General features: G+C 39.9%; 3 protein-coding genes across 7 annotated transcripts; 1 reads left to right on the forward strand and 2 right to left on the reverse strand.

The window, feature by feature from the left end:
- Positions 1-1,376: 1,376 nt before the first annotated feature.
- LOC107863891 (beta-amylase 1, chloroplastic) lies at positions 1,377-7,870 on the forward strand. Its single transcript, XM_016710083.2, has 4 exons — positions 1,377-2,106; positions 6,322-6,532; positions 6,609-6,725; positions 6,819-7,870. The coding sequence occupies exons 1-4, from the start codon at positions 1,559-1,561 to the stop codon at positions 7,608-7,610; spliced, it is 1,668 nt and encodes a 555-aa protein (XP_016565569.1). The 5' UTR covers positions 1,377-1,558; the 3' UTR covers positions 7,611-7,870.
- A 1,308-nt stretch (positions 7,871-9,178) lies between these two features.
- On the reverse strand, positions 9,179-11,200 carry LOC124899326 (putative F-box protein At2g02030). Of its 5 annotated transcripts, none has more exons than XR_007056743.1 (3): positions 10,438-11,105; positions 10,028-10,280; positions 9,179-9,419 (listed from the first exon to the last, which is right to left on the reverse strand). XR_007056743.1 is itself a non-coding variant. In XM_047413807.1 (2 exons), exons 1-2 carry the CDS (start codon positions 10,950-10,952, stop codon positions 10,235-10,237), a joined length of 561 nt encoding a protein of 186 aa, XP_047269763.1. In that variant the 5' UTR covers positions 10,953-11,105; the 3' UTR covers positions 9,569-10,234. The 5 variants fall into 5 exon arrangements, 1 of the variants encoding a protein (XP_047269763.1); XR_007056742.1 differs by lacking the exon at positions 9,179-9,419 and adding an exon at positions 9,569-9,830; XR_007056748.1 differs by having other exon boundaries at positions 9,179-10,280; positions 10,828-11,200.
- A 2,269-nt stretch (positions 11,201-13,469) lies between these two features.
- Positions 13,470-14,664, reverse strand: LOC107866923 (F-box protein CPR1). Its single transcript, XM_047403336.1, has 3 exons — positions 14,288-14,664; positions 14,075-14,226; positions 13,470-13,984 (listed from the first exon to the last, which is right to left on the reverse strand). Exons 1-3 carry the CDS (start codon positions 14,662-14,664, stop codon positions 13,470-13,472), a joined length of 1,044 nt encoding a protein of 347 aa, XP_047259292.1.
- Positions 14,665-22,083: the final 7,419 nt, after the last annotated feature.

Genomic DNA, 22,083 nt, shown 5'->3' on the forward strand with positions numbered 1-22,083 from the left:
TTGTCTTTTAAGAATCAAATCGAACAAAGTCTAATGTTGCTATCGAAGAAGAGAAAGAGATGCGGAAAGGAAGCCCCCAAAATTACATGTATCTATTGAATCTATTATTTTTCTATATTTCTCCGTATCGATGAAGCAAACAATGATGAATGGAAAAGAAATTCGTCTAAAGATAAAATAAAATCACATAAAGAACACTAAAATGATAGAAATAATAGAGAAGAACCAACAGAGAAAAAAGAAGAAGAAAAAGACATATTAAAAAAGAAGGCAGAAACTTGTAGTCAGTACCAAGTGCGGGTTGAGATCGAATCATTATTTGATGGTGTTGATTTCTCTGAACCATTAACCCGTGATAAGAGTTATTTCGCGCAACCTTGATTTGTAGAGACAAACTTTAGCGTTAAAGTGCAACATTTTCAAAAGTAGATAAGCTAATTTTTATTGAAAGTATTAAATCCAGAGAAAAATAAGATGTATATAATACATTAGATAGACATTAGAGCCAAATTTCTCTTCATGTATTTTCCTTTTTCTACTGTATAAACTTTTGCCCTCTCCAAAAAGAAAAACAAAATAAAAAATTGTCCCCACTAAATTAGTGGCTTAGAATGAATCATAAATGTAGCTAGTACACTCATGAAAAAAAATAAAAATTTATTGCTCAAAAAAGGAAAGAATCGTGGTGGGAAAAACAATTGTGATGGCAAAAGTTTTTGAAATTTAAAGTTTATGATTATGCTACTTTAAATGCTTACCCATTTTGGATATACACATATTTATATTCATTTATAAAGTCAATATAATCATAATTTACTATTCATTTGAAAATGTAAACTTTGAATCCATCAACCATTGCCTTCGTACATATTCCCTTTTCAAAAACTTTGTCTCGAAATACTGAAGAAAAAGAATATTCGGAAGAAAAATTTTGACTCAAAAAAATAACTTATTTCTCAGTCTAGTTCTTAATATGATTTTCATCTCCTCATATAACTTTCTAACAAATAAAAAGAATATTTCAATTTACTCAAGTTTTTGCAATATGCGAAGTCCGAAAAACAACTGAATCACAAAATTTTAGAGTATGCATCGTTGGTTCCTTACCTTGCATTTACGACTTCAAATAGTAACCACCATCTCTCACATGATAATTATTTTAACGGTTACTCTAAGACTCTCATTCAAACGAATAAAAATAAAAAATAAAAATATTAAAATAATAAATCATTTCATCTGAAATGTAAAAAATATATAGTCTCGAAATAAAATGAAAGAAATATTTTATCTCATATTTGTGTGAGTTATTAGTTAATATCAAAATTATTCATCCCATATTTAAATCATAATAATAAGATAAATTATTTTGTATATACGAGGAGATAACTAATTTCGGAACTTTCTCAACCAAACGACCCCTACAAGTTCATCAGTGTACTGATGAGAAGTAGTTCACTCCAGTACACTAGCTCTTTTTTCTTCCACAGCGGTTAATTTTTCCACAGCGGTTTCTTCTTTTATAATAAGTAGACCATTTCCATTTTGCATTTCAACAACAATGGCGATCGCTTCGCCATCGGCTCCATCATTCTCGGCTACTTCAATTTGCTATACTACTCGTACCGACTCAACTCCCTCTCGTTCTCTCCGGCTCACGCCGATCCATACTCGGCTTTACTCTCGGAGCCGGCTCACTTTATCCTGCCAGCTAAACTCCTCCTCCTCCGCCTCCAACGGCTCCGACGATTCCGACGGCGTCGACGGCGGCGATGTTGATTACGAGCTTCAACACGGCAGCGTTTCACCTCAACATCACCGGAAAGGTTGGCCGGTGTTTATTACACTTCCGATTGATGCGGTTAGTTTTCCAGAGGGAAGGATGAAGAGGAAGAAAGCGATGGTGCAGTCGTTTCGTGCGTTGGCGACGGGTGGTGTTGAAGGAGTTGTGATGGAGGTTTGGTGGGGATTAGTGGAGAAGGAGTCGCCTAGGGTTTATAATTGGCAAGCGTATTTGGAGATTGTTGCGTTGGCGAAACGGTTCGGTTTGAAAGTGAGAGCTGTTATGGCGTTTCATCAGTGTGGTACTGATGCTGATGATCCTTACTGGTTCGTACACCTTCCGAAATTCTTCAAGCAAAATGTCTGTTTCATGTTAACACGCATCGTTTGTTTTCGACGAAAATGAATATAACTCTCAAAACATGGAAGCAGATTAACTTAAAGAGTAGAATGTGTAGCTACTGGTAGTAGTATCTCACATGATTGACTATTACATGTGTTTTAAGTTTATTCGTGTTTGTTATTGATTCGTTGAATATTTTGATAACATTTGCCTGTAATGTTGTCGAATGTACATTTTCTATATGCATCTTTTGGTTTTCTAGTAAGATTGCAATTTGACTCGTAATTGTGTAGTTTTTAATGGTGTGTTCTAGAAAGCATTAGGACTTTCTGGAGAGTGTTTAAGAAAGTGAAGCTTATGGTTGTGTGGTTCAGAAATCCGTATGTTGGAAACAATACTTGGATATGTGTTTAAGTTCAGCTTATATAGCTCAAACTCATGTACTTAGTTTTAGTGATGGCATATTGGATTGGAGTAAGAGAAGCTGCTTGGACTGTCTTGAATTAGAATTCAACTAAATGATTCTCCTTCAACTGGATCTGGTTAACACGTTTTGTTTGTTTTTGAGAATGAATATAGCTCTCAAACTGCAAACCAGATTTACTTAAGAGTAGAAAGTCTAGCTACTGCAAGTGGTGTTTCACATGATTGACTATACCTGAATTTAAGTTGCGTTGCGTTTGTCATTTATTGGTTGAAACTTTCGAATAATGTCCGTCTGTAATGTTGTCGACTGCACATTTCTATGTGCCTCTTTTGAAGGTGTACTGGGACTGATGATCCCTTCTGGTTGAAACACGTTTTGAAATTCTTCAGGCAAACTGCTTGTTTCTGGTTACCACATATTGTTTGTTTTCGAAAACAAATATAACTCACAAAAGGCGAAACGAATTAACCCAAAGAATAGAATGTATAGCAATCTACTGCTAGTATTTCACATGATTGACTTCTACATGAATTTAAGATTGTTTGAGTTTATCATTTATTGGTTGTATCGTAGGGAGCCTTGGAGTAACTAATAAATTGCTTCCATGTGACCAGGAGGTCACATGTTCAAACTGTGGAAGTAACTTCTTGTAGAAATGCAAGGTAAAGGCTGCATACAATAGACCTTTGTGGTCTAGCCCTTCCCCGGAGTCAGGCGTAGCTGGAGCTTTAGTGCATCGGGCTGTCCTATTTATTGGTTATATCTTTTGAACAACGTTTGCCTGTGATGTGGTCGAATGCACATTTTACTCGAAAAACGAAATGTTTGTTTCCAATTGATGCGTTTTAAAAATAAATATAACTCTCAAAACATAAAACAAATTAACTTAAAGAGTACAATGTGTAGCCGCTGTTAGTAGTATGTCGCATGATGGACTATTACATGAATTAAGTTTTTTCGAGTTTGTCATTTATTAGTTGAATCGTTTACATAATGTTTGTCTGTAATGTTGTGGAATGCACATCTTTCTATGTGCATCTTTTGGTGTTCTAGTAAGCTTGCCATTTGACTCATAATAGTGTATCTTTTTTTTCCTTGTGTGTGTGTTCTAGCTAGACGCAGATTTAGGATTTCTATAATATGGTTAGGTGGCAATCGATCCCTTTCTCCTCCGGCTAAATAGCTTAGCACTCTACCAAGTGGACCATTTATCCTTCTTGGATTATGGGTGCGCGGGGCCAACATATAATATTAGATCAATTCTAGGAAATAATACCTAGTTTAGCGGAGAGATCATTTACTCATGTGCACTATAAATTTGCCTATAAATTCACCCTTGGTTCTAGCAACCATTATGGCTTTGCTGGAGGGTGTTTAAGCAAGTAAGTGAAGCTTATGGATTGTGTGGTTCGGAATATTGGAAACAATACTTAGGTATGTGTTTAATTTTACCTTATATCTTGCGAAGAATGTTTTTAGTCCTTGTCAACACCTTTACTTAGTGATGGCATAATAGAATGGAGTAAGAGAAGTTGCTTGGATTGTCCTGAATTAGAATTCAACTGAATGATTCTCCTTAACATTGAACCAGTTGGCATATTTATTGGAATTGAAGTCGAGTTCTGTTAATTCTGCGAAGTTTCATACAGTTGCGTATTAACTTCCAAACGAAATGTTCATAGTCATACTATTACTTATTAAGAATAATGCTCTATGGAGTTTCAAATAAGATATTAGAAAAACGTTTTTTTTGTATTGATGAAGCAAACTTTTTTAGACCCCGAGGTTTAACTTAATAACCAAGTCTATTGAGTCTATGACTGCACTTGAAATATCCACAAACAAGGTAAAACAGTAGATCCTTTTTAATATATGAATGGATTCCATGTTAGTTTTCTTTCAGGAGTAGATACTTTAAAAATTATTGTAGGGAAGGGAAGCTTCGCTTATGAGAATGGACAAACTACTGGATAAACTAAATAGAAAGGACACATGATATGGAACAAAGAGATTAGCTTGTTAGGTACTTGAATCAATTTGATTAGTGAGAAAAGAAACAAATTGGTTTTCATGTTTTAAAATTGATTGGCTTCATCGAAAGTTATAAAAGAAATTTGCACAATCTGTATGGAGAAATGGACGGAAAAGAAAGTTTGACCACCTCATCCATGTGGATATCTATTTGAACAAAGTTCCTCTTTCTGGTATTACTTGGTATTCAATTTATTTAGTATTATGCATCTACTGTTCTCCACCTAACTTGTGCCATAATTCATCTTCTACTCAATTTGGCAAAAACATCTGGGAAGATGATATCGTGAAGTATTAATTCATTTATGTATATATTTTAAGACTTGTAACTTGTCAGTATTGAGGGATCCCCAATTTCTGTAGTTATGTAACTTTTATAAGGATATAATTAGATCTTTACCTTTTTGATTACTTCGTAGACATTATTCAGATCTCGAAATCTTGAAGAGAAATCAAACAATTCAATTCATTTTTCCCAGTATTTGTTGTTTGTCTTAATGTTTTAGGCTACATGCTCATATTCTTCAACATGGTAATAGAGTGAGGTATTGGTAAGCCAATTCTCACATTCATAAGCCGCACTTTAGTACACCAAATTCGTGTTGCATATTGAGAGGCTGTGGAGTTATATAATTAACTTGAGACTGATTTACTGTTTTTATGCTAAACGTTGCAATGACTAGGTTAATTTCGTCATTGGTGGTAGTTCTTCGGCACAAGTAGAGAAGTGAGTTTGATTATTACTTTGCTAGCAATGGTTAGCATTGTTTTCAGCTGGTCCTAGTCTGGCTATGTTTGTGATATAGGTAAGAGAACATGGAGAGCAATTGTTTAGTTATCCATAAGAGCATTTGTCTTCTGATGGCCTTTCTGTGAACTGATGAGTCACTGGACTATCTCTATCCAAGAATAGATACCATATTGCTCTCTCCTCTGTTTGTGAATCTTGACTGGAATTAGAATTATAGTTTTTTTAATTTCAATTTTTGGGTAGTTATCTATCCTTCTTTTCACTTTCTTATTATGGTGGTGTTGTTACAGATGTGTGGAATATGTACCTCTCTTTTGTTGATCTGTAATGGCCTATGCCTTGCACTGTCAGGGAACTTTTTGTCTGTTGGAGTTCTTGGAAAGTTGGGAAAGCCATCAAAAAAATCTGGTCTATGGTTCCTGCTTGTATTTTGTGGTGCTTATGGTTGGAAAGAAATCAAAGATGTTTTCATGGTATTGCAACTGCCTGTTATTACTCTGTTCAGCTGGGTTAATCTTACCCCTGTATATAACCCAAATTCTTTTTTGCATTTCGTTAGCTCTTTAGACTTATGATAGGTTTTGTTATCTTTGTATGAGCTGATATCTCCTCTTTTCTAACTATGCATCTCCTTGATGCCTCTGTGATTTATAAAACACTTCATCTAAAAAAAATAAATAAATATTACGGTGATGTGTGGGTCAGCTTGCTCTTTGCTCAAGTATTACACTGGGTACCTGGTACCCATGCCAAGGCTTAGGTAAAGAGGAAGATATCACCTAGTATTTTTTTTTCTGTTAGGATTTAATCATGAGACCTCATGGTTCCTCCCCCGCTTCATTACCCACCAGGCCTACACCCTTGGGCTTATTGAACTTCTTAAGCATTGTGCTCTCCGAATCTTGTCTGCCTCTCCCTCAGTTCCACTAGAAATGATTGCTGCTAATTAATAATTCACAATCTGAAAATTTCTCCTTTTGTTGGTGCTAGGATTCCTCTTCCTCAGTGGGTTCGTGAAGAGATCGATAAAGATCCTGATTTAGCATATTCAGACAGGTTTGGAAGACGGAATATGGAATATATATCCCTAGGATGTGATGTTCTTCCTGTTCTGCACGGACGATCTCCAATCCAAGCATATACTGAATTTATGAGGAGCTTCCGCGATACCTTCAGTCCATTTTTTGGTGGCGTCATAACTGTATAATGCTCACTTAATGCTTTACCTAGTAATTTTTAATGGTATTATACCTATGCAATTTGAATTTATGTTGCAGGGTATCCAAGTTGGAATGGGCCCTGCTGGTGAGTTGAGATATCCTTCATACCCTTTACAGAAGCAGGCTTGGACTTGGCGCAAACCTGAACTTGGTGAATTCCAATGCTATGATAAGGTGCGAAAAAAATGACTTTATGTATCTCAATTGATTTTTTTCATGTTATCCCTATCCAACCAAAATTGTGATCGTCTTCTTTTGAACTGGCAGTACATGCTTGCATCTTTAAATGCTTGTGCTGAGAAGGTGGGAAAGCGGGAGTGGGCCAATCATGGACCTACTGGTGCTGGTAATCTAATGCACGATCCTGAAGGCACTGAGTTTTTCAGAAGTGACGGTTCTTGGAACACACCATATGGAGAGTTCTTCCTTGCATGGTACTCAGGGATGTTGCTGCTTCACTGTGAGAGAATTTGTAGGGAAGCAGAGACCATCTTCCGTGATATCGAAGTTAATTTGTCAGGGAAAGTGGCTGGGATTCACAGGCATTATTTTACACGGTCTCACCCATCTGAGCTAACGGCTGGCTACTACAATACATCAATTCGAGATGGTTTTGTGCCAATTGCTCGCGTGTTTGGCAGGTATGGTTTCAGCATGTGTTGTACATGTTTCGAAATGCAAGATGCAGAAGAGAAGCGGAAGAATCCTGTCAGTAGTCCCGAGGGTTTTGTAAGACAAGTTATACTTGCCGCTAAGATATGTGATATTCCTGTGCAAGGTGAAAGCTCTTCAAGTAGCTTGGATTACGAATCGTTTCAACAGGTGTTAAAGATGTCTAAATTCTACTCGGATGTTCTAGGAGGGGCAACATTCTCATTCAATTTTGTCAGGATGGACAGGAACATGTTTGATTTTCGTAATTGGGACAGCTTTACTCGTTTTGTGAAACAAATGTCAGATGCCAAAAATTTTCGAGCCGAACTAAGCTTCGGGGAAGATGATATGCAGCTTTCGTCTTTATCAGCACCTGCCACTGATGGAGCGGTTCTTGCATGCTAGGAAGAAAACATCAATGTGTAGACATTCCTAATGCTAATTGCATATTCTCACTCTCGACAAGTCAAGCGTGTGTATATCTGTAGCATCTTCTGACCTATTATTGTGAATTGCGTAGCAAAAGCCTCTTCTTTTTCGCATAAATCTTTTGTCCTTGTACTGTAATGGTTCGCTACCAGGTAGAAAATGAGTACTTCCTTTGTATCATAACGGTGCCTGCCTTCCTATTATCTTGAGAATGAATGACCTGCCTTTCTATTTCAGTTCAGAGGTGAAACTGCTTGGCAAGATAATTCAGTTCAGTTATGACGATCCAACTCCTTTTGGTATTCTAATCTAATAATATCTGTGATTAGTTACAAGGATAGTATTAATTAACTGAAAATGGTAAACAAGCAACAAACACGAGAAGGCTTGGCTCATGAAGCCAGCCCAACCCGCTGAATTGGCGTGATTGGGCGGGAAACTTTCAGCCTATTTGAAACCTGAGGCTATGAAGCCCAGCTCCAGTCAGCCCTCCGACCTCATGAGGCTGGGTTGACACTTTTATTTTATGAGATACACTTGTATTTCATATTTGAAGGGAGACTTGGAGTAACTGATAAAGTTGCTGCCATGTGATCAGGAGGTTATGGGTTTAAGCCTTGAAAACAACCTTTAGCAGAAATGCAAGGTAAGGCTGCGTACGATATACCCTTGTGGTGGGGCCCTTTCCCGGACACCGCGCATAGCGGTAGCTTTAGTGCGGTGGCTTCCCTTTTTACTTGTATTTCATATTTGAAATAGAGAGATAATCGCTTTTTCAGGTAAATATTACGGCTGTTTTTTTTGTGTGTTGCCTAATTTTTATGATTAGGGAGCTGTCTGTCAGTAAGATTCCTAGTTTGAATGGTATAATATGTTGGCTATGTCCATGTTGGGCCTTTGGACCACCATTCTTAATCCAACTGTTCTTTGTGATATACAAAAATCTACTATTATTTACAAGGTACCCATTGCATTAAAGCTTAATAGACATGAAGTATATTTATACATATACACAAACATAGATGATCACTTCTTTCTTCACAAACAGAAGTTGTTCACTGTTTTGTGGAATGTATAGCATAGTCATTTCTAACGTGGGTTGGTTTTGATTTGTGTTTTAAATAATTGTAAAACGAGTGTTCTAGTGATTGTCCTTTTATCTTTTGTGTTTTGGAATGGTTTGCAAGATTATTCAGTATAGTATAATTTTAACTTTGTATATATAATAGATTGAAATTGAGGCTAATAATGCCTCGATGTGCCTTGTGTTAATTATATGCCTTGTAAAACTTGGCACTCTTCCAATTCAAGACTTTTGATGTACATTTTCGCCTACACCAGCTCGATGGGTGATGTGTGTCTAATTGGGAATCCCTTTTGTGTGTTTTCGATGAGTTGAGAGTAACTGTTGTTTGTTTAGAGGTACCTTACCTCCTCCAACACTCACTCCGCCACTACTGGAGCTGTTGTTGCATACTGAAGAGATCTTCAACCTGCAGGCATTTCTTTGAAGGAATGGCTAATCCCAGCTCTTTACATTGCTCTTCATTAAATATTAGTAGATAGCATATAACTTCCAATCCACAAAATATAACAACTTCTTGAGCAGAACAACATCATGGGATAGGAATAGTTGTTTGTAACATTAGCTTTCACTTCTAGAAGTTCATTAGTACATAAGTAATAACTAACAAAGCGCCTCACCAACATATCACACCTCAGATGACTAAGTAGAAACGCAGGAGATGTAGAAGCACCAAATGAAGGGCTGTGCTCGTGCATGGTCTGTGTTCAACATGTAGCAAACAAAACCAGCATTAGAAACTGTTCGGCCTTGTTTAAGCAAAAAAGATGAGCTCTATATCTATACCAGCTACATCTGGGACATGACAAACGCTCTAAATCGTTCAACTTAAGCAATAAACAAAAAGAAATATACAAAGTCAACTTATTATCAGATGTCCAGTGCAACTGAAGTTAACAAAAGTAGCAAGCAGTACTGATGCCAATAACATGATCATATTATGCTTGCCCAAAGGGAGTAATTTGGTGAGTTACATTACAAGAAACGATCCTCTCTGGCTCCAATAGATACAACTGAAAGAACTTGACAAGATAGTAGTCTTACAAGCTATTTGTTACTCGATTGTTTTGATATAAGCTTTTCCCCGCTTTCTTTTGCAGCATTATCTGTCCCTTCAGTTGAAAAAGGACAAACTAGGGTTTCAATGTAGATTTGCAATTCATGATTACTTTCACGGTTAGTAACATTTGTATATCTAAGTGAGTCATCTTTTGAATTGTATATCATGAACTCTGATTGAATCAAGAACAACATTTCACCTTTATTTGACACGAAAAGAGGCGAAAAATATTTTTTATCGTTTGGATACCTGATGGTATACTTCTTTATCCAAGATTGTTTAACCCCATACTCCTTCATTACCCAAATGCAAAATTGAGTTTCCTTGTAATCAGTATAGACACAAAGATTACTACCCAACTTCCACACAAACGATTCGGTCTCTCCTACTCCATAAGAGGAGGGTTTCTCCACGTTATCCCATTTCTCATTAGCTATATCAAAGGAAAGAATATTCTTATTCGTGACCATATTCCAATGAAGCTTCCCATCCACAAGCAAGCCTGAAAAAATCAAAATGTCCTCATAAGAGCCATCATTGTTTTTGATAACGAATGACTCCCCACAATACTCAACACTATTCCAACAATCACTCATACTTTGATCTCAACGTCATCTACTCTATCATTAGCAGTATAATGATAAAAAAATACCCACTACCTTATAATCACGATGGAGCTCATCATACCCCAAACCATATACGGGATCGTAATTTGGTCCTTCCCACCTAGGTCTAAATTCAGGCAAATTCTTGTGTTTTCTAATTGTTGGATTCCATAGAACCAAAGTAAAATCAACTCATTGCAAGATCCCACAATATGGAGATCATAACTGTCGTCTTCAATGGGATAACCCAAGTCAACAGCCTCAGTAACAGAGTTATTAAATAAAGATGCAACAGGACATCCTTTGAAACACCACTTATCTCCAAACTCAAGATCATTCAAAATAATCAAATGGAGCGTCTCTTCCTCATTGGTTGATAAACTGAGATGGGTGTTGATAAATTCAGGGCTACATATTAAAGCAAGCCAAGATTTCGAAACAGACCTGAATTTCAACAGAGATTTTACAGGAAGCCTTGAGAGGATTTCAGTGATGATTTCTGGTGGTAGAATACACATTGAATCTGCTGGAAATTGAGTAACATTGGAGGAGCCTTCTTCACCTTCCATATAAATGTTTGTTTCTTAAGGGTTTGCACACAGAGTGACAAATGACCATTTATATACTCCCCCGACGCCAACCTTCAAGTTTTTCCACGTGTCAAGTTATCTGTGGTGACTTCAAAATTGTACTATTGAAATTTGGACCACTGATCAAATACATAAAGTCGCTGGTAAGAACCAATTATCAATCAAATGCATGATATAATCAGAAACATTCAATAATCAAATATATGAAATAGACAGATCCACTCAGCCTTGGCACGCCTATTACAAAATTAATAATTAGAGGTACATTATACTCGTGTTGGGTCAAATTCGGACAGATGAATGTAATTTTTGAGTCAATTGAATTCGATCCATTTAAAGTTTATTTGGGTCAAATATTGAGGAACGTCCTCAATTTTATATAAAAATAATTAAGAAAAAAGCTAATAGTATGTGTTAGAGCGCACCCGTGTTATTTATGAATCAATTATTTATCCATATCAGTGTGATTTTAATATAACAAATTAGACCTTGTCATCCAAGCTTTGAAAAGAAAAATGATTGTGCTAAGTTTAGTAACATTGATATTGCATATGTTATGGAATTGTAACAATATATCCTTTATATTCCCACAGAGTAATTTTAGGAGGGTACATGTACGTAGTTCATACCACTACCTCAGAGGTGAGAAGATAGAGGTTGTTTTTGATAGACCCTCGACTCTCCATACCACTACCTCAGATGTAAGAAGATAGAGGTTGTTTTTGATAGACCTCGATCCAAGAAAAACAGTCGAGAAAAGCCAATGCTTTCTCTGTCAACAATGTTTGAATAAATTATTACTTTTCTCATTTTTGTGGTATATCCTAAGTGATGCGCAATACTATTATTTAGCTAATAATAATAAACATCTATCTTGTAAACCAAAATTTAACTTTCTATGGCTAACTAAGAGGTTAGCAGTATTAATCAAAATACTATTGTTAGGTATAAATGGTAATCACTAACTTGTAAATCAAAATTTTACTACTTATGACCAACTAAAGAGGTCAGCAGTATTAATTATCACTAACTACAATTCAAATTTATTAGTCAACTCATTTGCATCATAGTGTAAATATTTCTATTATAAATAGAAGTGATTGAGTTGATGGATTATTAAACAAGAAAATATAAACCATCATCTCTACTAAATAGCTTGCAATAGATCAATTATAATTTTATGGCGGATTATCAGTTCGAGAAAATAGTATTTCTGCTAGTTTAACTTCTATCGATTGAATGACATATGTTCTTCAATAGAAAAACACTTTCTGTAAGGTCATGAACAATCCTTACAAACCGGGTCTTGTGATATCTTCTCCAGTCATGGTTTATGACCTGCCAATGCAACCGGACATAATATAGTGTGTCCTTACCCTCAACTGGGAAGAAATGACGTAGATGTTCTGATACGTATATACGTAAAATAGAACACAGTATAGATACTTTGGTAATATCTAAATGTATTTCAATTATACTTGTAACTTTCTTTTTTTAATTAATATACTTAATTCTACCATGCGCAACTTCGTTTCTTGTCTAGATCCAAGAAAATGCAGGAGACCCACCTCCCAAATTATAATCCTTCAAGGTTTACTAAATATAGACTTAACTGAAGTGTTTTCTGGCTTGCTGTATCATCTTTTAGAAAAATATCTTGTCAAAAAAGTCATTAATATGAACAACTGAATGTGGTGGTTTTTGAAACTGTTTTCTAGCTTTTGATTGATGTGTATTGGTGCAAAAATCTTAACTGGACGATCAACAAGATCCTTTCTGAGGTTTTTGGAGAGTCTGAATGAATAACCAATGACAATTTTAATCAGGTGCATGATGTGATCTAGAACGAATATCTTGTGATCTGTAAGTATCAACTATAAAGATATGTCGGTATTTGTAGCTAGAAAATAAAACCCCAGACTGGGTGGGATGTTTCTATCTTGTGGTGAGAAAACGTTAGTGAGGAACTGCTGAATGTTGCTATTAGTTTATGGTGTAGTAATTTTTTTATTGTTGATATTTTGCGACTCTGTTACATGTTGTCTGATGAACAGAAATTCTTCCTGTTTAAGATCACAACTGTCTTTTGCTTCCATATGCATGCAATGGATTATTTTCTCTCATGCTGTGATTCGATATTTTGCTGGTTCATGAAGGTGCATTACTATTTTTTCTTCTGCATCCCCACCCCACCATTGTGATCAAAGCAGCCAAAATTAGCTTCCTAAATTTTTTATCCTTGCAATGCACTCTTGCTTATGTCTGTGTGTGTTGTGTTACTGTCAAAGTGAAAGAAATGACCAAAAATGTAAAATAATGAGAAGTAATTGCTCCAGAAGAAATTATACATCTAATGGCTAGCAACAAGAAGAAAACTAAATCAAGTCCCGAAGCTATACATTTTAAAGAGTTCCTTCACATGCGCGTACAGTCCAATATTTGAAATACATAACAAACAGAATTTGTAAGCACTTGACAAGAAAGTAGTCTTACAAGCTATTTGTTACTCGATTGTTTTGATATAAGCTTTTCCCCGCTTTCTTTTGCAGCATTATTTGTCCCTTCAGTTGAAAAAGGACAAACTAGGCTTTCAATGTAGATTCGCAAATCATGATTGCTTTCACGGTTAGTAACATTTGTACATCTATATGAGTCATCTTTTGAATTGTCTATCATGAAAACTGAATAAATCAAGAACAACATTTCACCTTTATTTGCTATGAAAAAAGGCTTATTATATTTACCATTTGTATACCTGATGGTATACTTCTTTATCCAAGATTGTTTAACCCCATACTCTTTCATAACCCAAATGCAGAAATGAGTTTGCTTGTAATCAGTAAACACACAAAGATCACTTCCCATGGTCCGCACACTCGATTCAGTCTCTCCTACTCCTATGGAGTAGGGCTTCTCCACCTTATCCCATTTCTCATTAGCTAAATCAAAGGAAACAATATTCTTTTTCTCGCGGCCCATATCCCAATGAAGCTTCCCATTCCCAAAATCGGCTGGAAAATTTAAATTGCCTACATAAGAGCGATCTTTGTTTTTGATAAAGTTTGTCTCACCGCAATAATCAACACTAGTCTAGGAGTCACTCTTTAGACTATATACTTTGATCTCAACGTCATCTACTGTATCATTAGCAACGTCATAATCATGATGGAGCTCATCATACCCCAAACCATATACGGGACGATAATATGGTTCTTCCAGTCTAGGTCCAAATTCAGGCAAATTCTTGTGTTTTCTAATTGTTGGATTTCCATAGAATCAAAGATTTAATGGATTTATTGGCAAGTATTACCAACCCATTGCCACCACCCACAGATTGGAGTTCATAACTGTCGTCTTCAATGGGATAACCCAAGTCAACAGCCTGAGTAACAGAGTTATTAAATAAAGATGCAACAGGACATCCTTTGAAACACCTCTTATCTCCAAACTCAAGATCAATCAAAATAATCAAATGGAGCGTCTCTTCCTTATTGGCTGATAAACTGAGATGGGCGTTGATAAATTCAGGGTTAGAGATTAAAGCAAGCCAAGATTTTGAAACAGACCTGAATTTCAACAGAGATTTTACAGGAAGCCTGGAGAGAATTTCAGTGATGATTTCTGGTGGCAGAATACACAATGAATCTGCTGGAAATTGAGTAACATCGGAGGAGCCTTCTTCAACTTCCATTTCAATATTTGTCTATTAAGGGTTTGCTCACAGAGCCACAAATGACCATTTATATACACTCCCAACACCAACCTTAAAAAGTTTTTCTCAATTTATATACTCCTACCACGTTTCAAGTTATCTATGGCAACTTTAAAATTGTACACAATTTTTCTCAATCTAACTATCTACTTCTATACGCACCACGTGTCAGTCGAAAGTAATTTAAAATTTATATCCTAATTTTTTTTTTATAACGTGTGTATTATGTCTCAATAATCCATTTATTTGGATTTATTTGGACTAGATGGAATATTAGAATATGAATAATTTTTCTACCGTCAATGTCGTGTTTATTGCTCCCTCCATTTCTAGTACTTAATAGCATTAATAAGAAAGGTAACTTGAGTAAATTATTTTTATCTGTTACTCATTTTTATTTAATGTTTCTTTTCCTTTCACTATATTAATGTCTCTTCATATTTTTTAAAGTGTAAAAGTTAAAACAAATAACTAATTATGTTTTGATTTTGTAAAATAACAAGTATTAAAGATTGTTTCTTATTTTTAGTAAAAACGACAACTAACTTGGAACAGAGGGAGTATATGATAGAGTATATACAAATAATAGTATTGATCTATGAACTAAGTCTTATCGTGTTGTTCTGCAGACAAACAACAATGGATTGTTCAATCTGATGTCTTAAGTATCAATTCACACGTTATATTTTTCTTGCAATTATGCTTCGATAACATTTCTTTTGAGCCGAGGTTCTACAGAAAACTACCTTTCTATCCCACAAAGGGTTGAGTTGTGTGTATATCCTACTCTCTCACCAACAGATGTTGTTGTGTTGTCCCTTAGTCACTGAGTTGCACTGGTGCCCGGTGGCATCAGGTAGCATTTTCCCTGGCATCACACGATCTTTCATTGCAATTTTTTTATTCAAGAAAGATATTAAGATTTAGACGCGATAGACATATTAAAACCCTAACTCCACTTATAATAAATAGTTACTTTTTTTTATCTTTTAGCTGACCAAGAAAAGATGTTGGTTTTACCAGCTAATAAATTATCTTCAATTGTAAACTTTAGGTGCCTACTTACTCTCTACTATGGTGCAGTGCTTCTCTATAAAGGTGCTCGTATACATATTATTATATTTATTGCTTTAGCAACATTTTATATATGATATTTTACAATCTAGTGATTGAAAGATCACAACTCAAATCATAATTTTACAACTTACAAGTTCAAAGTTCAGTGATTCCAAATCCCTTTACTGTGCTGCATTAATTAAAAATGTTGAAGAAAAAATCCCAACATTAAGAGATCACACTATTCGTTTTATTTTAATTTATGTAATGCATTTTTAATGATGCTTTTCTCTTTTATAAAAATTCTAATTTTAGGATCTCATTTTTACCTGTAATTGACATCACTTGTTGGATACTCACCACCATTCGTTTAACTCACAATATACTTCAGGGAGGTTGGGTATCATCCCAGTGTGATTCGTTTTAATTTTCGTGGCCATTTGAGTGGACAAACGGGTGAAACGGAACAAACGAGGCGTTTTCGGGCCAAATCGGTGTGTATAGCCGACGATGTCGGGGGTAGGCCTGGGGTACGGGTGTGCTGTGGGCCTAAAATCGACCGGGGCGTGCCAGGGAGGTTGGGGATTGTTTCAGTGTGGTCCGTTTAAATTTTCGTGGCTATTTGAGTGGACAAACGGACAAAACGGCCTGAACGGGGTATTTTCGGGCCAAATCGGTGTGCTATAGCCCACGGTTTTGGGAGTGGACCCGAGCATTTTGTGGTCCAAAAATCAATCGGGGTGTGCCAGGGAGGTTGGAGATCGTCCCAGTGTGCTCCGTTTAAATTTTCGTGGCCATTTAGGTGGAAAAACGAGCGTAACAGCGCGAACGGGGCATTTTTGGGCCAAATTGGTGTGCTATATAACCCACGGTTTTGGGGGTGGGCCCGGGGTCCGGGCGTGCTGTGGGCTAAATATTGATCAGAGCGTGCCAGGGAGGTTGAGGATTGTCCCAGTGTAGTCCGTTTATATTTTTGTGGCCATTTGGGTTGACAAACGGGCAAAACGGCTTAAATGGGGCATTTTCGGGCCAAATCGGTGTGCTATAGGCCTACGATTTTGGGGGTGGGCCCAGAAACAGGCGTGCTGTAGGCCAAAAACTGACCGGGGCGTGCCAGGGAGGTTGGGGATCGTCCCAGTGTGGTCCGTTTAATTTTTCTTGGCCATTTGGGTAGACAAACGGGCGAAACGGCGCGATCAGGGCATTTTCAAGCCAAATAGTTGTGCTATAGCCCACGCTTTCGGGTGTGGGCCGGGTTCCGGGCGTGTTGTGGCCGAAAATCAACGGGGGCGTGCCAGGGAGGTTGGGGATCGTCCTAGTATGGTCTGCTTAAATTTTTGTGGCCATTTGGGTGGACCAATGGGCAAAACGGCGCGAACGGGGCAATTTTGGGCTAAATCGGTGTGCTATAGCCCACGGTTTTTAGGGTGAGCTCGGAGTTCGAGCGTGCTGTCGGCTGAAAATCGACCGGAGCGTACCAGGGAGGTTGGGGATCGTCCCAATGTGGTCCATTTAAATTTTTGTGGCCATGTGAATGGACAAACGGGTGAAACGGCGCGAACGGGGCATTTTCGGGCCAAATAGGTGTGCTATAGCTCACAGTTTCAGGGGTGGGCTCAGGGTCCGGGCGTGTTGTGGGTCAAAAATCGACTAGGGCGTGCCGGGAGATTGGGGATTTTCATAGAGTGGTCCGTTCAAATTTTTGTGGCCATTTGGGTAGACAAACGGGCGAAACAGCGCGAACAGGGTATTTTCGGGCAAAATCGGTGTGCTATAGCCCACAATTTTGGGAGTGGGCCTAGGGTTCGGGCGTGTTGTGGGCCAAAAATCGACCGGAGCGTGCCCAGGAGGTTAGAGATCATCCCAGTGTGGTCTGTTTAAATTTTCGTAGCCATTTGGATGGACAAACGGGCGAAACGGCGCGAACGGGGCATTTTTGGGCTAAATCGGTGTGCAATAACCCATGTTATCGAGGGTGGGCCTGGGGTTCGGGCGTGTTCTGGGCCAAAAATCGATCAGGGCGTGCCAGGGAGGTTGGGGATTGTCCCAGAGTGGTCCGTTCAAATTTTTGTGGCTATTTGAGTGGACAAACGAATGAAACGGCGCGAACGGGGCATTTCGGGGCAAAATTGGCGTGCTATAGCCTATAGTTTTAGGAGTGGACCTAGGGTTCAGGCGTGTTGTGTGTCGAAAATCGACCGGGGCGTGCCAAGGAGGTTGGGGATCGTTCCGGTGTGGTCCGTTTAAATTTTTGAGGCCATTTAGGTGGACAAACGGGCGAAACGGCTTGAACAGGGCATTTTCGGGCTAAATCGGTGTGCTATAGCCTACGATTGTGGGGGTGAGCCCGGGGTCCAAGCGTGCTGTGGGACACAAATTGATCGGGCGTGCCAGGGGGTTGAGGATCGTCCCAGTGTAGTCTGTTTAAATTTTTGTGGCCATTAGGGTGGTCAAACGGGCGAAACGGCGCGAACGGGGCATTTTTGGTCCAAATCGGTGTGCTATAGCCCACAGTTTCAGGGGTAGGCCAGGAGTCCGGGCATATTGTAGGTCAAAAATCGACTGGGGCATGCCAGGGATGTTCAGAATCATCTCAGTGTGGTCCGTTTAAATTTTTGTCGCCATTTGGGTGGACAAACGGGTGAAACGACATGAACGGAGCATTTTTGGACCAAATAGGTGTGCTATAGCCCACGGTTTTGGGGGTGGGTTCAGGGTCCGGGGGTGCTGAGGAACCAAAATCGACCGGGGCATGCCAGGGAGCTTGAGGATTGTCCCAGTGTGGTCCGTTTAAATTTTTGTTGCCATTTGGGTGGACAAATGGGCAATACAGCGCGAATGAGGCATGTTTTAGCCAAATCGGTGTGCTATATCCCACGGTTTGGGGGTGGGCTCGGGGTTCGGGCGTGCTGTGAGTTAAAAATCGATCGGTGCATGCCAGGGAGGTTGGGGATCATCCCAGTATGGTTCCTTTAAGTTTTCATGGTCATTTGGGTGGAGAAACGGGCGAAGCGGTGTTAACGGGGTAGTTTCGGGCCAAATCGGTGTGCTATAGCCCATGATTTTAGGGTGGGCTCGGGGTCCGGGCGTGCTGTGGGCCGACAATCGATAGAGGCATGCCAGGGAGGTTGGGAATCATCCTTGTGTGGTTCGTTTAAATTTTTGTGGCCATTTCGGTGGACAATTGGGTGAAACGGTGCGAACGGAGCTTTTTGGGCCAAATCAATGTGCTATAGCCCACGGTATCGGGGGTAGCCCTGGGGTCCGGGCATGCTGTGGGTCAAAAATCGATCGAGACAAGCCAGCTAGGTTGGGGATCATCTCAGTATAGTCCGTTTAAATTTTCGTAGCCATTTGGGTGGTCAAACAGGCAAAATGGCGTGAAAGGGGCATTTTCAAACCAAATCGATGTGCTATAGCCCACGATTTTGGGGTGGGCCTGGGGTCCAACCGTGCTGTCGGCCTACAATCGACCGGGGCATGCTAGAGAGGTTAGGGATCGTCCCAGTGTGGTTCGTTTAAATTTTTGTGGCCATTCGAGTGGACAAACGGGCGAAACGACGCGAATGGGGCATTTTTGGGCCAAATCGATGTGCTACAGCCTACAGTTTTAAGGGTGGGCTCGGGTTTTGGGAGTAATGTGGTCCGAAAATTGATCGGGATGTGCTAGGGAGGTTGGGGATCGTCCCAATGTGGTCCGTTTTAATTTTCGTGGCCATTTGGGTGGACAAACGGGAGAAACGGCATGAACGAGGTATTTTCAGGCTAAATCGGTGTGCTATATAGCCCACGATTTTAGGGGTGAGCCCGGGGTCCGGGCTTACTGTCGGCTAAAGATCAATCGAGGCATACCAGAGAGGTTGGGGATCGTTCCAGTGTGGTCCATTTAAATTTTTGTTGCCATTTGGGTGGATAAACGGGTGAAACGGTGCGAACTAGGCATTTTAGAACCAAATCGGTGTGCTATAGCCCACGATTTTCGGTTGGGCCTAGGGTCCGGCATGCTGTTGGCCTAAAATCGATTGGCGCATGCCACGGAGGTTTGGAATCATCCCAGCGTGGTTCGTTTAAATTTTTGTGGCCATTTGGATAGACAAATGGGCAAAATGGCGCGAACGGGCATTTTCTGGCCAAATCGGCATGCTATAATCTACGGTTTCAGGGGTGTGCCCGGGGTTCGGGCGTGCTGTGGGGCAAAAATCGATTGGGGCATGCCAGGGAGTTTGGGGATCGTTCCAATGTGGTCCTTTTAAATTTTTGTCCCCTTTTGGTGGACAAACAGGCGAAACGGCGTGAACGGGGTATTTTCGAACCAAATAGGCGTGCTGTAGCCCACGGTTTCGGGGGTGAGCTCGGGTTCTGGGCGTGCTATTGGTCAAAAATCGACCAACACATGCCAGGGAGGTTGGGGATCATCCCAGTATGGTTCGTTTAAATTTTCATGGCAATTTGGGTGGACAAACGGGCAGAACGATGTGCACGGGGCATTTTCGAACAAAATTAGTATTCTATAGCCCACAATTTCAGGGATGGACCAGGGGTCCAGGCGTGCTGTGGGATGAAAATCGATTGGGACGTGCTAGGGAGGTTTGGGATCGTCCCAGTGTGGTCCGTTTAAATTTTTATGGCCATTTGGGTTGTCAAACAGGCAAAATGGCGTGAACGGGGCATTTTAAAACCAAATCGATGTGCTGTAGCCCACGATTTTGGGGTGGTCTGGGTTCCAACCGTGCTGTTGACCTACAATCGACCGAGGCATTCCAGAGAGGTTAAAGATAGTCCCAATGTGGTCCGCTTAAATTTTCGTGGCCATTCGGGTGGACAAACGAGCGAAACAATGCGAACGGGGCATTTTCAGGCCAAATCGGTGTGCTACAACCTATGATTTTAGGGGTGGGCTCGGGTTTCGGGGGTGCTGTGGTCAGAAAATTGATCGAGACGTGCCAGAGAGGTTGACGATCGTCCCAATATGGTCCGTTTTAATTTTCGTGGCTATTTGGGTGGACAAACGGGAGAAACGATGTGAACGGGTCATTTTCATGCCAAATTGGTGTGCTATATAGCCTACGATTTTGGGGGTGAGCCTGGGGTCTGGGCTTATTATTGGTCAAAAATCAATCGGGGCATGCCAGAGAGGTTGGGGATCGTCCCAGTGTGGTCCATTTAAATTTTTGTGGCCATTTGGGTGGACAAATAGGCGAAACGGTGTGAACTACGCATTTTTGAACCAAATCGGTGTGCTATAACCCAAGATTTTGGGGTGGGCCCAGGGTCCGGCGTGCTGTCAGCCAAAAATCAATCGGGGCGTGCCACGGAGGTTTGGAATCGTCCCAGCGTGGTTTGTTTAAATTTTTATGCCATTTGTATAGACAAATGGGCAAAATGGCGCGAACGAGCGTTTTCTAGCCAAATCGACATGCTATAATCTACGGTTTCGGGGGTGTGCTCGGGGTTCGGGTGTGCTATGGGGCAAAAATCGACTGGGGCATGCCAGGAAGTTTGGGGATCGTTACAATGTGGTCCTTTTAAATTTTTGTCCCCTTTGGGTGGACAAACAGGCGAAATGGCGTGAACGGGGTATTTTCGAGCCAAATAGGCATGCTATAACCCACGGTTTTAGGGGTGGGCACGGGGTCTGGGCATGCTACTAGTCGAAAATCGACTAGGGCATGCCAGGGAGGTTGGGGATTGTCCCAGTATGGTCCATTTAAATTTTTGTGGCCATTTGAGTGGACAAATGGGTGAAACGATGCAAACGGGGCATTTTCGATCAAAATTAGTGTTTTATAGCCCACGGTTTCAGGGGTGGACAGGGGTCCAGGTGTGTTGTGGGCTGAAAATCGACCGGGGCGTGCTAGGGAGGTTGGGGATCGTCCTAGTGTGGTCTGTTTAAATTTTTGTGGCCATTTAGGTGGACAAACGGGGAAAAAGGCAGGAACGGGGCATTTTTGGGCTAAATCGGTGTGCTATAGCCACGGTTTCAGGGATTGGCCTGGGGTTTGGGAGTGCTGGGGCCCAAAATCGACCAAGGCATTCCAGGGAGGTTGGGGATCCTTCCTGTGTGGTCCTTTTAAATTTTTATGGTTATTTGGGTGGACAAACGGGCAAAACGGTGCGAACGGGCCATTTTTGGGCCAAATAGGTCTGCTATAGCCCATGGTTTTGGGGATGAGCCTAGGTCCGGGCGTGTTACTGGCCAAAAATCCACCGGGGCATACCAGGGAGGTTAGGGATCATCCCAATGTGGTCTATTTAAGTTTTCATGGCATTTGGGTGGATAAACGGGCGAAACAGGGTGAACAGGCTATTTTCGAGCTAAATCGGTGTACTATAGCCCATGGT

Source organism: Capsicum annuum, chromosome 1, assembly GCF_002878395.1.
Source record: "Capsicum annuum cultivar UCD-10X-F1 chromosome 1, UCD10Xv1.1, whole genome shotgun sequence".
NCBI classification, from domain to species: Eukaryota; Viridiplantae; Streptophyta; class Magnoliopsida; order Solanales; family Solanaceae; genus Capsicum; species Capsicum annuum.